Consider the following 14767-nt stretch of genomic DNA (forward strand, 5'->3'; position numbering starts at 1 on the left):
TCAGGGTTGCACAGGCAATTTTAATTCTAGCATTTCCTAACTTTTGAGTGCTTGACTTAGCAGCCTTTACATTAAAAGAACATTGTCTTTTTGGATGTAATCACATAAAATTTCACTTCCATTTGCCTCTCATTCCACTAGCCTTGCCAGACCAAGTTTGATGGGGTTTTTCATTTGTAAATGTTTTGTTTATTTTAATGAGCTGTGTACAATGAAATCATTGTAAGCATTCTGACCTGGGTGGAAAGTTGAAATAGTAGGCAGCCTCCTTGAATTTTAATTGACGCTGACTCACTACCAGGGCATAAAAATAGGTAGGGCTCAATCTTGGAGGTGCTCAGTCTCCTCAACTCCAGCTGACTTTAGTGGAAGTAGTGTGTTTGCTCAGCACAATGCAGATTGTGCTCAGAACCTTCCATGACTGACCCTTTTCAATATGTATCTTGCTGTATAAAGCACTTTTCTCTTTCTTTAAATCCTTTGCAATACAGGGTTATAATGATTGATTGAACCACTGTGTTAATTAGGCCCAGGAGCGCCGCCAGCTTTTTTGCTGCCCTAGGCGGCGGAAGGTCCCGCCCCTGAAATGCGGCCCCTGACAGAGGCGGCGGCAGGTCCCGCCCCCAAAATACCGCCGATGACCGGGGCGGCTGAAGATCCGGCCGCCGCGGTCGCCACCCCACAAATGTTAGTGCCCTACGCGACCACCTAGGTCGCCTAATGGGTTGCGCTGGCCCTGATTAGGCCAGACAGTTTGTCAGGCTGAAGGGAAGAGGTGTTTATAAAATTGAATGATGTAGACAAAGATCATTGTTTTGTTTGGGTTACCACATTCCCTTTAACTTTCATATTGTTTATTAATATCTATACTTGTGTGACAGTTCAAAATACTGAGAGAGGATCAGGCTCTGCCAGCTTGCAGTTGACCTCAAGCCTGGGTTGAACCCAGATTTCCAGAAGTGACAATCCTGTGTATGAACTCACTATACTGCTAAAAAGAAAATTGAGAGTATTACAGAAGCTGTTTTTATTTATCTGAGTACTACAACCTATCAGTTTACAAGTGGCCCCATCAGGTAGGGCAAAACACAGTCATGCTTCTATAGTGCTTTTCATTTGAGGATCTCTTAGGGTATGTCTACACAGCAGTCTGGAGCAAGCCTTCTAAGCCAGGCTGACACAGTTGGGGTAGCGGGGCTCATGCTAGTACTCTAAAAATAGCAGCATAGACAGCACATTGAAGTTGAAGCTCCAGCTGTGGCGCTGATACCCATCCCTCCCTTAGGTTTCAGAGCCCAAGCTCCAGCACAAGTGGCCATTTCAAAGTGCTGTCTGTACTATATACCTACTTCTAGAGCACTTATACAAGCCCTGCTAGCCAAAGTCTATTGATCCAGGCTAAAGGGATTGTTCCAAATGGCTGTGCAAACAGTGCTTTACAGATTTTAATGACCTGGCCTTACCTCCCATCACAGTGAAATTATTTGCATCAGAATACATTCAACTATGGCTGTAGCCGACCTAATATTAGCTTTACTGCAGTTTAAGGGTGTCTGTACAACATGCAGGTAAGGCCTTGGCTACACTTGCAGCTGTACAGCGCTGTGAGTTAAAGCTGTCTTCGTACAGCTGAGTAGGGAAAGCGCTGCAGTCTGTCCACACTGACAGCTGCCAGCGCACTGTCGTGGCCACATTTGCGGCAATTGCAGCACCATTGGGAGCGGTGCATTATGGGCAGCTATCCCACAGAGCACCTCTTCCCATTCTGGCGCCGTGGATTGTGGGAAGGGGGCGTGGGTGTGGGGGATTCTGGGTCCTGTCCCAACACCCCGTGATGCATCGCTTCGTATCCCAGAAATCCCTTTGTTTCCGTCCACCTTTGGTGCCATCTTTCAACGGTTTCTGTGCAGCGCGATCTGTCTGCGGGAAATGGAGCCCGAACTGCTGAGGCGTATGCTGACGAGTCTCGCCAGCACATCACGTTTGGCTGTCAAACTATTCCTTAAGATCCAAAGTGACAGTGAGAGTGAGGAGTCCGACAATGCTATCGAGCCGCGTAACGCGTACGACACGAAATTGCTTGTGGCATTCACGGACATGCTCAGCACCGTGGAACGCCGCTTTTGGGCTCGGGAAACAAGCGCCGAGTGGTGGGATCACATCGTCATGGAAGTCTGGAATGATGAGCAGTGACTGCAGAACTTTCGGATGAGAAAAGCCACTTTCATGGGACTGTGTGAGGAGCTTGCCCCCACCCTGCGGCGCAAGCACACGAGATTGAGAGCTGCCGTGCCAGAGGAGAAGCGGGTGGCTATTGCAATCTGGAAGCTGGCAACTCCAGACAGCTACCGGTTGGTTGCAAACCAGTTTGGAGTGGGAAAGTCGACCATTGGAATTGTGTTGATGCAAGTTTGCAAGGCCATTAATCGCATCCTACTCAGAAGAACCGTGACTCTGGGTAACGTGCAGGAAATAGTGGATGGCTTTGCAAAAATGGGTTTCCCTAACTGTGGAGGGGCGATAGATGGGACGCACATTCCTATTCTGGCACCACCCCACCTAGCATCCGAGTACGTTAATCGGAAGGGGTATTTCTCTATGGTTCTCCAGGTGCTTGTGGATCACCATGGGAGTTTCATTGACATTAACACAGGCTGGCCAGGAAAGGTGCATGACGCACGCATCTTTCGGAACACTTGGCTGTTCAGGAAGCTGCAGGCTGGGACTTTTTTCCCAGAGCGGAAGATCACAGTAGGGGAAGTTGAAATGCCCATTGTGATCCTTGGAGATCCCGCTTACCCGTTAATGCCGTGGCTCATGAAACTCTACACAGGGAGCCTTGACAGCAGCAAGGAACGGTTCAACTACAGGCTGAGCCGGTGCCGAATGACTGTGGAGTGTGCCTTTGGCCGTTTAAAGGGCCGCTGGCGATCTCTGTATGGGAAGCTGGACTTGGCCGAACACAGCATCCCTGCGGTTATATCCGCGTGCTGTACCCTCCATAATATTTGTGAAGGGAAGGGTGAAAGCTTCACTCAGGCATGGACCTCTGAGGTTGAACACCTGGAGGCTGAATTTGCACAGCCAGAGAGCAGGGCTATTAAAGGGGCCCAGCGCGGGGCTGCAAGGATTAGGGATGCGTTGAGGGAGCAATTTGAGGCTGAAAACCAGCAGTGATATCTGGTGCCCTGCACGGGAGTGAAGTACAGTAGTTCCAATCTTTAGGAATCAGTGTTTGCTAAGCAGACTTGTAGTGCCTGTTTATTTCCTGGGCTAAGGAATCTTTTACTTTATGCAATAATAATGTTTTCAAAGCCAAAAAATCCATTTATTGAAAAGAAAATTTATTTATTGAAAAGAAACACAACTGCTTGGGAATCAGAAAGGGCAAGGGGGTGGATTGGGGAATGGTACAATCACAGATTTGCGTATGTCCTGTCTGGTGTGTTGTGCAGTGAGTGCTGCACTTCAGGACAGCTATACTGCATGGTGATGGGGATTGAGTGCAGAGGGTAAGGGTCGTGGTTTTCAGGGCTGGGTGGTGAAGATACTGGTGTTGGAGGCAGCTGGTGGCGTGAAGAACCTGGAAGTTGGGGAAAGTGGGTTAGAGGTAACAGTGGGGCACAAGGGAAAGAGTTTTGGGACAAGGGCTGTGGGGGGGGGGGGCGGCGTTTGCGTTTGTGGTACTGCTCCTTCTGCATGGCTACGAGCTCCTGGATAGCATCTGCTTGGCGCTCCAGGATGCTTATGAGCCAATCCGTGCTTTGCTGCCGGTGCGCCGTGCTTTGCCGCCGGTGCGCTGTGTTTTCCTGGCGGATCCTGCTTTCTCTCTCCCTCCAGTTCTGTGCTTTTTCATTCTCTTTAATAGATTGCCGCATCACTTCTTGCAGCATGTCCTCTTTGGTTTTTCGCGGTCTCTTCCTGAGTCTTTGCAGTCTCTGAGCAGGCGATAAGAGGGACGGCTGAGGTCTCAAGGTTGTTGCCGCTGTATAGGCAAAATGCAACATTTAACAGAGGCAGCATTGTTTATAGCAGACAGAGTAATGAGTTCCCCCGCACTTAAGGAGGGCACACACAGGGTCTACACAATAGCATAATTTTCCCATCCCAAACAGAGCACACACAACCCATGGGAGCCTCAAAATGGTGAGTAAGGGGGACTGATTGTTTCAGGGCTGTACTGTCCTCTGGGTTTCTGTGCCTTGGGAAGAGCCAACAGCTGCAGGGGGCACCTACACTGAACACTGTCCCAACATTTTCCACAGGAGTTCGTCCTAGACGATATCTCGCTGCTGAGGGTGACCTGGGAAGCAAGGGAGGGTCTTCTACTGCAATGCGGCTTCTGCCCTGGCCCATATGCAGCTTGCCTGTGTGCAGCAATGGTCCCCTCGCGGCACAGTGGCGCGGACACGTTAGCCTGGCTGGGACAAGGACCACGGTGGCTCTCCCGATAAACCTGCGCAAGCGCATTGCACACATTCTGGATGAGACATTCGAAGAGATTACCGAGGCCGATTACCGCGATGTGATAAACCACATCAATGCACTATTCCGCATCTAGGCATGCATGCCTAACCCTCCTCTCCCAAAGAGCCCGCACTGAAAAAATTCCTTCCCGAAAAAAAAAACCGCTTACCAGGAACCCGCTCTTCTGTTTGTCCTCCACCAAGTACCGGCTGCTGCGACTGGCTACCTTCCTCCTGGCTCGAGAAGAGCTCCTGGCTGCATGCCTCCAGGGATTCCAGGGTGTCTCCATCCGCCCCACCACCCTCACTCCCGTTTTCCTCCTTCTCCTCCCACCCCGGCTCTGCAGTGTCCATGGTGGTGCTCAGAGTGGAGGTGGGGTTAACCCCAAGTATCGCATCCAGCTCTTTGTAGAATCGGCAGGTCACGGGGGGAGCACCCGAGCGGCCGTTTGCATCGGGGGCTTTGCGGTAGGCACGCCGCAGCTCTTTCACTTTAATCCTGCACTGTAGGGCGTCCTGGTCATGGCCCCTTTCCATCATGTCCTTTGATCCCTTCCTGAAGGTATCGTAATTCCTACGGCTGGAGCGCAGCTGGGACTGGACAGCTTCCTCCCCCCAAACACTGATGAGGTCCAGCAACTCGCCATTGCTCCATGCTGGGGCTCGCTTGGCGGCATGGTCACCTGGAAAGATTCGCTGATAGCACTCCACTCCATGCCACGCCTGGCTGAGCAAACAGGAAGGGGATTTTTAAAATTCCCGGGGAATGTCAAGGGTGGGTCACATGGTTGGTTACCTGAGGCCAGGGCAGTAGAGTTTGAACTGATGACCAGAGTGGCTAGAATAGGCATTGTGGGATACTGCCGAATACTTCTGGAGGCCAGTCACCGCGCATTGGGCGGCCACACTGGCGCCGCAGTGGCGGCACAATACATGGTATTCCTCTCGGGGAGGTGGAGTACATGCAGCGCTGCCGCCACGGAGATACAGCGCTGTAAGTGCCTTGCCAGTGTGGACGGGGAGTGAGTTACAGCGCTGGGGGAGGCTTTATTGTGCTGTAACTCGCAAGTGTAGCCAAGGCCTAAGTTATTTTTATGGTGGTAATTATGGAGAATATAAATTGTGATTTTCTTAATATTCCCTGCCACCCATTTATTTTTTAAACTCACCAAAACCCTCACCCACTGGAGCGGCACTTCAAAGGATGCTCTCCCACTTGTGAGGCAAATGGATTTTTACTTTGTGATGGGGGTGAGGAGGAAGTGGAAGTCATACTTAATTTTTCTCCATGCACCTAGATTTTTGGGCCTGAGCTGGTAAATGTCCGTGACGGTGTTTGCAAGGATGCCCTATAGCTACAGCAGGGGTGGGCAAACTACGTCCCGCAGGCCGAGCCGTTTTGAGCCAGCCTGCAAGCCGCACCACGGGGCTCAGCCCCGCTCCAGCCGGCGCGCAGCTCCTGGAAGCCGCAGCATGGCCCCGCTCCGGCTTCTACACGCTCTCCTACATGGGAGCTGTAGGGGCGGTGCCTGTGGATGGGGCAACGTGCAGAGCCACCGGGCAGTGCCTCCACATAGGAGCCGGAGAAGGGACATGCCGCTGCTTCCGGGAGCCGCTTGAGGTAAGTGCCGCTCAGAGCCTGCACCCCCTGAGCCTCTCCCCATGCCCCAAATCCCTCCCCCAGCCCTGATCCCCCTCCTACCCTCCAAACCCCTCAATCCCACCCTGGAGTACCCTCCTTCACCCCAAACTCCTTATCCCCATCCCCACCCCAGAGCTTGCACCCTAACCCCAATTTTGTGAGCATTCATAGCTCACAGTACAATTTCTATTCCCCCATGCGGCCCTCGCTCCAAAAAGTTTGCCCACCCCTGAGCTACAGCATACTGATCAGTTCTCCGCTACCCGTCAGCACTAAGCACTTATTGTGCAACCTGATTTCAATGGGGCTTAGGACAGCATCTGCTGCTTTTTGCTTTTGCAACAGTAGCCCGTCTTCTGCAGGTGCCGTCGGGCTCGGCGAACACCTGGTGGCGCTACTCACCTTTCCTCCCCAGGCTCACTCTTTGATTCTCGCGAGAACTTAGAGTTCGTAGGGCAGGCGGAAGCAGCATCCAGTCCTCTTTCCTGGCGGCCATAGTGGAGCCAGCAGCGGGGTAAGGGAGGCGCTGGGGGGGAGCCAGTATAATCCGCCGGCATCCTTTCCACTGGGTCTCGATCCCGTGCCCGGGGTGTTGGGGGGAACTCGGGAGCCGTGCGGCCAACAGCGTAGTGCCTGTATGGGGAGCCTGGCGGGGCGGGAGGGGGCTCCCGGCTGCAGAAGATGCCTGGGTCCTTGGTGGGGATGGGATTGCGCCCAATAGGGAATGGGAGGGTGGTGGAGGGAAGGCACGGCGAGCAGCCTCCCTCCCCATTGCGATCACCTACTAGGAGCCTAGACTCTTTGGGGGAGACCTACTAGCAACTGCCCTGTGGGGGGAATGACTCAAGGCGGGGAGCCGAGATTAAAGGCCTCACGGTATAGTCTATTTCGCCGCTGTGAGACGGTGGGAGGCTGCGAATCCCCCGAGGTGTCGGCCCCGGGGAGGGAGATGCTGCCCCTAATTTGGGGTGGAGGCGGCACATAAACAATCCAAGATTCTGTTACCCCTCGCTCCTATGTCATGTCTGGTGGGGTGTTTAAAAAATGTGCATGTTGGAGGGTGTTTTGAATGGTACTCGTAGACCCCAGTTTCCCGTCACTGTTGTATGCCTCAGTTGTAGTACTTGAAGTTTCTGTAATTGATTATCCTTGATCTCAACTTTCCTTTATTCTTTTTCTGCTGATGAGCTTTTATGTTGTGGCCTGCTATTCCTGCCTCTTGTTTAGTTCCATGCTTTCTCACCTGCCACTGAGCTTGGGCAGCACTAAGCCTCAGTGTCCAGTATCTGATTTGTAATTGGGTTGTTTCAAAGCCCTGTCTTGTATTCCTGAACAACCCAAGCTCACTGCAAATTGGAACACGCACATTTGAACATAGGCAGGTAGAGGGCACATGTTTACATAACAGAGGACTTAATTTACCTTTAAAACACTGTGGGCTGCTATGTGAAGTATCAGAGGGGTAGCCGTGTTAGTCTGGATCTGTAAAAAGCAGCAGAGAGTCCTGTGGCACCTTTAAGACTAACAGATGTATTGGAGCATAAGCTTTCGTGGGTGAATGCCCACCCGACGAAGTGGGCATTCACCCATGAAAGCTTATGCTCCAATACATCTGTTAGTCTTAAAGGTGCCACAGGACTCTCTGCTGCTATGTGAAGTTACTGATATTGTGGGTGTCACAAACGTGCTAAAAGTCCAAGACATACCTGAATTACAGGACTGCTATATGCGCTAAACCTTCATTTTTCTTTTTAATACAAGCATACAAAAGGATGCAATCCCTGGCTCTGCAAGCCCCCTCAAATATCTAGGTTATGGCCACACTGGAAATAGAGCTGTGCTGGTTACAACCACCGTGCTTAATTATGGATATTGCTAGCACAGTTTTTCTGACTGGTGTGCATAGTGAGATTTGGGTCAGAAGCAGTGTTATAAAATAGTGCTATAGATTGTCAGGGTGATTGTTCACAGTATGGTTTTTCAGGAAGAACTCTCTCACCACACTGGTCAGGGAACATGCTATATAACCTTGTAGCAAACCTAGATTTGTGTTAATGCAAGCTAGAGATTTGCGGATGGAAACTAAAGTAAGTGCTTAAAGGATTTTGTTGAAATCTAGTTGGAACTGTCATATCTAATATATGCAGAATTTCACACCTGGCTTGTTTTTGCTATAAATGCCTGAGTTTCAATTTTATGCTTTGTGCAGCCAAAATGAAGTTCAATCCTTTTGTGACCTCGGACCGCAGCAAGAACCGCAAGAGGCACTTCAATGCACCCTCTCACATTCGCAGGAAGATCATGTCTTCTCCCCTTTCCAAGGAGCTAAGGCAGAAATACAATGTCCGCTCTATGCCTATCCGAAAAGATGATGAAGTCCAGGTAGGTGCCTTTTTAGTCCTTGTTGTGAAATTTGAGCCTTGTGGACATCTTATTTTTATGTAGAATCAGGAGAGATGGGCCAGACAACTTTAAATAGCTGTTAGGGCTTTGGAGTTAATCTCATAGCAGGCTAGGCTATGGTGGGGGAGATCTCAAGGGAAAAAATGTGTGGAACACAAGTGTTTTGAGAGCCAGACTTGGTTACAGGCCTCAAACAGGACAAATACAGAAAAAGCAGCTCCTTAAACTTCAAGCAGTTTAGGGTTTACTGAAGGAGAAATACAGAACAAGGTGATATCTAACTGAACATTGTATTGTCTGTCTCACTGTAATGTTGCACACAAGAGATAAAGGTGGGATTTCAGCCTGTGAAGATCTTACTGTTCTTATCTATGTCTGAGACTGAGTTTGTGAAACTTGAGAAAGTTAAATGCTCTGTTTTTTTTGGTCAGGTTGTCCGGGGACATTATAAAGGCCAGCAAATCGGCAAGGTAGTCCAGGTATACAGAAAAAAATACGTCATCTACATTGAACGCGTACAGCGTGAGAAGGCGAATGGCACAACAGTCCATGTTGGAATCCATCCTAGCAAGGTATAATAGGTGCATGGGAACTGAAATTCCCAACAGGAATTTCTGCTAGCTCTGGAAATAGGTGCAGTTTATAGAAGTAGAGTGCTTTCCTAGCACACACAGTAGTTTGAGACGCCGGAGCGCTGGCATAACTATACAGTGAGGAAATGTCCTAGTTGCAGTAGGGAAGTAGGAACCAGAACTCTGGGGTTGTTTCCTGCTGTGAACTGATTGACCATGAAGAAATTATTTGCATCTGAACTGCAGGGTCTTGTGAAAAGCTAAAGCTTTTTGTAAAATTTCCAAAAAGCTTGGTTATTTAAAAACAAAAGTACTGTTTTGTTTAGTTTTTTAAATACTATAAGTGCACATCCACATTTAGTAACTGCCATGTTGGGGGACCCCTCCCCCCCAACACACACACCAGTCCTCTGCACTGGTGAAAATGGGATTGTCATCCATTGTGGATTGATCTGATCCATCCTTCAGCCTTGCCATATGGCATTTCTGCCACTCTGATGGATGCATTAGAAATACCTAAATACACCTCCATAAATTAAGGAGTTGCTGCCAGGAAGAATATTGCTGGTTGAATCTGGCTTCAGCCTAACATGGTTTAAGGCGGTTTGTATTCAGTGAAGATGAAGGAAATGCTTGTTTTGCTCATTATAGACAGGCATTTAAGAATATATAGGTAACTAATGAAATAACAGCAAAGCTAGCTAGAAACCTAGTTTGAAGCAGATAAAACAAGACTTTTGCCTGGCCCACACTGACCAGGCAAGGGTAGTTTTGAGTGAACCCAGCTCTGGCAGGTTTCCTGAAACCTCTAACAAACTGCATGTGATAGAGGGGAACAGAATTATATCCAATGAACACAGTTTTGTATCCAGATACTGGGTTTGAGCTAATGGGTTCCACCACAAATCTACACACAGTGGAAATATGACCTCATCTGTAATGCATCACATCTACCATTCTATTCTAGATAGGTTCTTCTAGCACACTCATCATTGTAGTAGCTGTGTGTCTTCCAGTAGTGCATTAAGCAAAATGACTAACATCTGTCATTCTTTTCCCCAGAGGAAGATGTTGATTTGTACTTACGAGTGAAAAGTAATGAGTTTTCTAATGGTCCTTAGTTCCTTTAGGAATTAATTCCAGTCTTGGGCCACCCCCAAGAAAGCAGTGTCTCCTAAGGAGGCTCTGTTTCCATAAGGAAATTACCAGCTGCAAATACAAAAGAGGAAAAAGGACAGTCTGGTTATGTAGTAAACTTCTAGGGCAGGGGTTCTCAAACTTCATTGCACTGCAACCCCCTTCTGACAACAAAAATTAATTACTGCACAACCCCAAGAGGACTGACGGAAGCCTGAGTCTGTCTGAGCCCCACCGCTCCGGGCAGGGAGGACCGAAGCCGAAGCCCAAGGGCTTCATCCCCTGGCGGAGGGGCCTGTTACTTGAGCCCCGCCACCCAGGACTGAAGCTGAAGCCTGAGCCCTAGCCAGTCTAATGCCAGCCCTCGTGACCCCTCTTAAACATGGTCATGACCCACAGTTTGAGAACCACTGTTCTAGGGGGGTACAGGAATTCTGCAGTTTTCTGCCTCTCACTGTAGCAGGAGGATTCCTTCTTTTGTCCCATTGATGTTGCATTTATTTCTTCAATGCTGGCAGGAGCAGAATGAATACTGGCTAGATTGTACAGCCCTACTGCAGATCTGTGTGGCAGTATTAAAACTAGATCCCCCGAGTTGCATTTTTTTAAAGCAAATAGTATCAAAATATTGCTTGATGGGAGATACAGTAGATATCTCATTAACTCATTACTTCACAAATGTAGGGGTTTATGTATCTGTTTTTTTCTAGCACTGCTTATTGCTCTTCTAGCACTGCTTAATCCAGTTATGTTACTTCCTTGCCAGCTAGAGCGGCAGAAAAGTAATAGGCTGCTGCAAGGGTCTGGAAACTCCAAAGGTGCCCATTGGAAATTCTTGTGTCTATCACTGTCTTATTATGAAATAACTTCAGGAATCTGTAAACAAATTGGGCTTGGCAAGTAATCACTAATGTACCCATGTGTTAATAAGATAACTGCCTGGCCAGACTGTAACCTTTTGACAGCAGCCATGCATTTACAGCAGAGCGCACACACGTTGGTGACTCTTGCATTCCAAGAAAGGGGACCAGTAAAATTGTATTTGCAATGTTGTCTGCTGTTTGCATGACAAACTTTTTCCATTAGTATTATTTCCCAGATGCTTTCTATCCACCACGCAAACATGGACGATTTTTGTTTCTGGAGAAGTGCTATTCTATAACTTGCTAACAGACTCAGAGCTGAACTTGGTTTGAAAGATATTTTACTGTAGGGTGTACAAGCAATGCAGTTTGCTGATCTTGGGCTGGTTGTGCTATCTAGTGAATCTCTAAAAGAGAGCAACAGAGAGTCCTGTGGCACCTTTAAGACTTCAAGGCTGGAGCACAGGGAAATGCAGATTTATAATTACAAGAAAGCAACCTTTAATCAAAATGTGTGAGAATCTACGTATGATAAACTGCCCAAGATGGTCCTCTATTGAATGATTTATTTGTATAAACCCAGTATATGTATGAATGATATTTACCATCAGTTATTGCTACTTTTCTTTAACCTATTTTATTTTATAATCTTTTTCTTTAAACCGGTCAACATATTGTTTATATTTTGAAAATATTCTGTATTGAATACATGTGTTGGCCATGCTAAATGTTTTGTTGCTAAACCAATAGCACGGCCAACAGCAGCAGTGTTTTCCAAAATTATGGGGATATCTCATTATGTGCCCTGTAAAGAGGGAGGAGTTGTTACTGTGGACACCTTTGCTTAAGTTGCTTATTTTTGGTACTTATGCTAGTGAATGGTGAAGGAAGCTCTCTGAAGGTATGATCATTACATGTAATCAGTTGCAGTTCTGCAAATATAGTGTCAGTTTACATGGTGTAATGGCCACTAACTCCAAATTCTATACATCCCAGCTTGATGCAAGTTGTGAATTTGCATTTGCATGTTTGTTTTTTATCAGATAACATTCTTTAAGACTTGGAGGAAAATTCTGGATAGTAGAGCAGATGCAGTGAGGGAACAGTAGGGAAAGGGTTAAAGTATATAGTCTTTTTAGCTCTAAGCCACATACTTTGTATAGCATCTGGTAATAATACAAGCAATATCGTGTATCTCAGTGATAATTTCATTCTTTGGCTGGCTGGTTTGCAATAACCTTCGCACCCAGAAAACCTCTACCTGTAGCTAAGACAAGTTTAAGAGTAAAATCTATAAATTCAATTTATCGCAGCACACTAGGGCTATCAATTCCCAAATACCTGAATGTCTATTTCAGTCCATTGTTATTTGCAGACATGTTGGACCCAAGATATTACCCCACCCACCTTGTCTATTGTGAGTCCATGAATACATACAATTCTAGAGCTTGTTCCATGTGCTGGCCTTTGTGATGCAGTTTTCCAATTCACATGAAACTCTGGGCTCTGGAAAACTTGTAGGCTAGCAAGTGAAACAAGATGAAAATTCAGTGTAAATGGAGAAATCAGCTGGCCATCAGGAAAACCAAGTTATTCTCGGATTAATGCCCCTTTGTTGCTTTCCACTGGTTCTCTCATGCTGTGTATTAAGAGGACCTGACCTGTCAGTGGGGAGGCAGAGGTTTAACTGTGATACTCTCAAGGTGTTAGGATGGCACAGTTCTCTGCCAGAGTTTAATATTACGGATTTTTACTATTTCTCCTTTTTCTCTAGGTGGTGATCACTAGGCTAAAATTGGACAAGGATCGCAAAAAGATCTTGGAACGCAAAGCAAAGTCTCGCCAGGTTGGCAAGGAGAAGGGCAAATACAAGGAAGAAACCATTGAAAAGATGCAAGAATAGAATGGTCTCCTGTGTGTCACCCATTAAAAGAACTGCTAAAATGAAACCTATTGTTATGTGTTCTACTTTTGGAAGCATTGGTACAGTCTGTCTGGATTGGTGTTTGTCTTCATACCACTTTCACATGTTAATATTGGATGCTCAGAAAAGCACTTCTACTAATTAAAAGAACAGGCTTGTTTTCTTATCCATTGGACGTTTTAAATTGGTTAAAGCGGATTTAATATCTTCTCATCATGCATGCACATCAATTCTTGTATTCCTTTATGTAGTACAAGAGATGTATATGCCTTTTTACAAAGCCAGTAAAGACAGATGCTATACCTAAGAGTTTACAGTCTAAGAAATCAAGAACAGTAGCAAGAGTTGATGAAGGAAAGTGTGTGTGTGTTGGGGGGGGGGGGGGGGGCGCTGGAAGGACAACTGGGGAGAAAGCACATGTGGTTAGAATGAATAGTGCATGTACTGGGTCTTTTCTCCTCTCCATCTCTATAAATGAAACTTTAAGACGTATAAAACCATGAAGGAACATAAGTTATTTGGTTCGAAGTACCACATACTTGGCAAAATAAGTGGGAGAAATTGGCCATGTTCTTATTCTACAAAGATTTGTTTTCAAGGCAGAAGAGTGCAATGCTTGCAACCACATGCTCTTGCACTAGCCAACTTTTGTCTTCAAAGACAATGGGCTTGTCTTCATATTAGTTTTACACTGGCATATAATGAAGTGGAAGTAGAAGACAACAGACCAAAGTATTAAAAGTACCCTGTTGTGCTAGCTTTATTTTTGTTCCTTGCAGTTACTGAGTTGTCATGTGCCTTTAAATTATTACTGAAGTTTGAGAACAGGCTTCCTTCATTTTCAGCACTTTGTGAAATTATATGTAAGTAAAACAATTCCATGAGCTTTGACATGAATGTCCTAGAAATGACCGAAAGCTGTTGCAGACTGGTGAAAACAGTTCACCTTTACTGGATAGTTAACTGGCACAGGGAATGACTTATCGATCATTGATAAGCTTGGACAAAAATTCAGCCCCTGCCTTGAAGATTTACCATCTAAAACATGAGAAGCAGTGAGAATCCAGAGGAAAGATTAATTTGGAATGTTTTAAATAATTTGTAGACTGCTGTTGCATAAATTGAGGCCTCATCATAGTCTCTTTGGGAATGTCTACACTGCACTTAGACACCCATGGCTGGCCTGTGCAAGTTGACTGGGCTTGTGTGGCTGTTTATTGCAGAGATAGATGAGCCCGAGCTCTGTGACCTCCCACTTCACTGTCCTAGAGCCTGGGCTCCAGCCCAAGCCGGAACATCTACACCATAATTAAACAGCCCCTTAGCCTGAGCCCAAGTCAGCTGGCATAGGCAGTGTAGACATACCCTTGTAGACCTCTTTCCACACGTACAAACACAGTGCTTAATATACTTTAGTTTCTGTTCATGTGGGAATGGGTAAACTATTGACATGGCCATGTTGGAGAACTGGGAAGAGTATTTCCACTATTTTAGCAAAATAACTAGTCCATCTCTCTCCTTTGATCTTTGAAAGATAGTATTTATCTCCAAGTTTAGATGAAGAAAGTGAAATGCATAGGTAACGTGACCTACCTAAGTCATCCAGGGAGGCAGAGCGAGGTCTATGAAGTGAATCCCAAGTTACTTGTCCTAATCACTGCTTTAGACCAAAGGGCCACTTTTCCACTGATATGAATGTGATAGGACTATACGTTTGGAGAATGTGAATATAATTTTGTGTGCTGTACCAACAAAGGCCC

General features: G+C 46.7%; 1 protein-coding gene across 1 annotated transcript; it reads left to right on the plus strand.

The window, feature by feature from the left end:
• Positions 1 to 6566: 6566 nt before the first annotated feature.
• On the plus strand, positions 6567 to 13032 carry RPL26L1 (ribosomal protein L26 like 1). Its single transcript, XM_065409022.1, has 4 exons — positions 6567 to 6622; positions 8318 to 8490; positions 8943 to 9083; positions 12858 to 13032. Exons 2-4 carry the CDS (start codon positions 8323 to 8325, stop codon positions 12984 to 12986), a joined length of 438 nt encoding a protein of 145 aa, XP_065265094.1. The 5' UTR covers positions 6567 to 6622; positions 8318 to 8322; the 3' UTR covers positions 12987 to 13032.
• Positions 13033 to 14767: the final 1735 nt, after the last annotated feature.

Source organism: Emys orbicularis, chromosome 8 (genome assembly GCF_028017835.1).
Source record: "Emys orbicularis isolate rEmyOrb1 chromosome 8, rEmyOrb1.hap1, whole genome shotgun sequence".
Taxonomy (NCBI): Eukaryota; Metazoa; Chordata; order Testudines; family Emydidae; genus Emys; species Emys orbicularis.